The 2,871-nt window shown below is 44.4% G+C and overlaps 1 protein-coding gene across 1 annotated transcript in view; it reads right to left on the bottom strand.

The window, feature by feature from the left end:
- The window catches only part of RAB33B (RAB33B, member RAS oncogene family), a 6,365-nt gene extending 3,500 nt beyond the window's left edge, over positions 1 to 2,865 (bottom strand). Inside the window, exon 1 of the mRNA XM_006906220.3 lies at positions 2,518 to 2,865. Within this exon, the coding sequence (XP_006906282.1) occupies positions 2,518 to 2,766 (249 nt within the window). The 5' untranslated portion in view covers positions 2,767 to 2,865. The remainder of the gene's footprint in view (positions 1 to 2,517) is intronic.
- Positions 2,866 to 2,871: the final 6 nt, after the last annotated feature.

Below are 2,871 nucleotides of genomic sequence, written 5' to 3'. Positions count from 1 at the left end.
GGAGTATGACTGAGTCCATCCCATCCCAAAACAAAACCAACAAACGAATAGTGTCAGGGATAAACGGCCTCATCACCACCATTTACATTTACTGAGGACTTCCGCAGTTCTTTGAGACAGGTCCAAATTCTGTATAATTATTATTTTTTGAAGTTTAGTTTTTATAAAAGAAATGCATGATTGTTAAGGAAAACACAGAAAAGCAGAAATAAAAGAGAAACTGCCTTAAAGACAATCACTGATTATTTTTGGTATATTTCCTTTTTGTGTGCGTTTTTTTTAAACTTATAAATGTATGTTAAAACATTATACATTTGCGCTTAAAACATTATAGATCATTCTTCAATGAAATGACTTGTGAATATCTGAGCTACAGGACATGTTATTAAAAGAGAAAAGATCAGCTCTAATTTATTTGGGCAGCTTTTATATGGATCATCCAAATTATTCCCAAATATCTTTTAAATATTAAAGATACAGTTTGAAGTGATTTTTTTTCATAAAAAAAAGATGTAATTCACATAAGATTTACCCTTTAAAAATATACAGTTCAGTGGTTTTTAGTATATTCCTAAGGCTAGCTCTTAAATTTGCATCAGATTCATGCATGATCTTAAAAGTATAAATGGCAACCAAGAAGCAGATAAAGGGCCACTAAATTTCAACTCCTCTCCTCTCTCTCTTTCCTCTATGTATTATTTTTATATCCTGCTCCCATGTGGGAGAATTTCTCTCCCTTTCAGCTGTCTGCCTGTGCCCTACTTTATCGCTGCTTCTCTCTCTGCAGCCACAGAACTGATGGTGCCAAAGAGGAATAATGATGTTAAGCCACCAGGGAAGAGCTGTCTTAAGAACCAACGACGAACCTGGTGCTTCATATACGTTCTCATCTAATCCTCATACCAGCCTGATTCGCTATTATTAGCCCAATGTTTCAGAAGAGAAAACGGACTGAAAGATGAAGAAATCCACCTGAGGACTAGAATGAGCAACAACCCTACTTCCTCTGAGACTGAGGGGTTTTCAGGAATGTGGGACTTCCAGTTTTATAACTGGAACAATCTCGGGCATTACTGGTCACCCTACTAAGGACACTCACTCCCGTCCTTACCCTTTCGTAGGTTCAGATTTGAGCCAAGTCAGTTGGTCTCCAATGTCCATGCACTTTCTCCTCTCCCAGAATGGCTTCTCCCAAACTAAACTACCTCCCAGACCCCAGAAGCCCCATTATTTTCCTTGCCCACTAGTGTCTGGGCCTAACTTAATGCTGACGAAAATATTCAGTCTCTTCTTATTCTATCTTTTCCTCTGTAATGAATATAAATCTTTCTTAACTCCCTAATACAGTGCACCCAAAAGACCACCACTGGTAGAACTGAAAGGGACAATGAAAAATTAAGGTGAAAATTAAAAGGCAAAAAGACCTAGAGCAGGTTGATTTCTTTTCAACCCAATTTCTCCTTTACCATCAATAGCATTTAAACCCCTTTGCAGTGGGGTGAGGGGTAGGGTGGTGGTTAGGGAACTGAAAAATAAACTGTTCCTGCCTCAAGGATGTGAGGTTAAGAATGAAGCAATGAGCCTATTTCTCCCCCACGGAGTAGTGAGGTAAAGATGAATGTCCTAATTTAAAGGAAAAGCAGTTCCTAGGGTCTGCATGTTTTAAGGGGTTGTGGCAGCAGATGGCTGAGGAGTTAGTGGTTACTTGAAATGAAGAAGTGTGTCTAAGGTTTAAACCGTCAGGAGTACTCGGCCCTCTCACTGATCCTCATTCTTCTATGCCCCATTCCAACTCCTCAGAACTCGTCTTGGCCTTGGGCTTACTAGTCTCTGGAGCCGGCAATAACTAAAGAACTGGGAGAGACAATGGAGCCAAGAATGCCCTTCTGGCAACCCAAGCAGGAACTATTATGTATAGAACGTCTGTGCTAGAAAAGACTTTTCTAAACAACCCAGCGTCATACAGAAACTGCGGGAGCAAAACTGGATGCAAAAGAATACCTAAGTACTTCCTCAACGGCAAGCAGGCTGTACTGCCACAACACCTAGGGCAGTGAGTGCTCAGATGGCTGTTTCATAAATAATAGTTATTAAAGATATTTTCCATGCTTGAGAAATTTCGCTGTTTTTCCTTTGGTCTCACTCCACTGACTCCCAGCACATGAGACACTGCCAATGAGTCAGTGGAGGCCCCTACACACTTGGTACTCAAAGTGTGGCCCACGGACAAGCTGCATCGGCATCACCTGCGACCTTACCAATTCGGAATCCGCCTTTAGAAAAATAAAAACACAAAACAAGATCCCTGGATAAATCGCATGACATTAATGATGGAGAAGCACTGCCTTAGAAGTTTGCTATATACAAATTCTTCTAATTCCCAACTCCAATCTCCACATCAGCGTGAGAAAAGATGGAGCACACAACTTGTACAGGGCCAGCGTTTAACCCACGGTGGGCTGGGGACACGTGTCATCCCGGGCGTCCTTCCTCGCTGACAGTGCCCCATCCGCTCACCTTGATGCGCTCTCCATCAATCTCCACTGCTCGTTCTCGGAAATCCACCCCGATAGTAGCCTCGGTGCGGTCGGGGAAGCGGCCCGCGCAGAAGCGGTAGGTCAGGCACGTTTTGCCCACATTGGAGTCGCCGATCACGATTATCTTGAAGATGCGGGAGCGCGCTGGCGGCAGAAACACTGAAGTCCCTGACAGCGCACCGCTGGCCGTGAAGCTCGCCTCCAGCGACGACTCCAACTCCGAGGCCATCCTCCCGACCCGCCCCAACCTGAGGCAGAGGAAAGGAGACGCGGACCGGCTGGGAGCTGACGCCAGCGCCACCGAGCGCGCCCCGCGGGCCGCCCTGGGTGCGCA

The sequence above is a fragment of the Pteropus alecto genome, unplaced genomic scaffold, assembly GCF_000325575.1.
Source record: "Pteropus alecto unplaced genomic scaffold, ASM32557v1 scaffold50, whole genome shotgun sequence".
In the NCBI taxonomy this organism is placed as follows: domain Eukaryota; kingdom Metazoa; phylum Chordata; class Mammalia; order Chiroptera; family Pteropodidae; genus Pteropus; species Pteropus alecto.
Note: the sequence above shows the minus strand (reverse complement) of the source record. Positions and strands in the feature narration are given on the sequence as shown.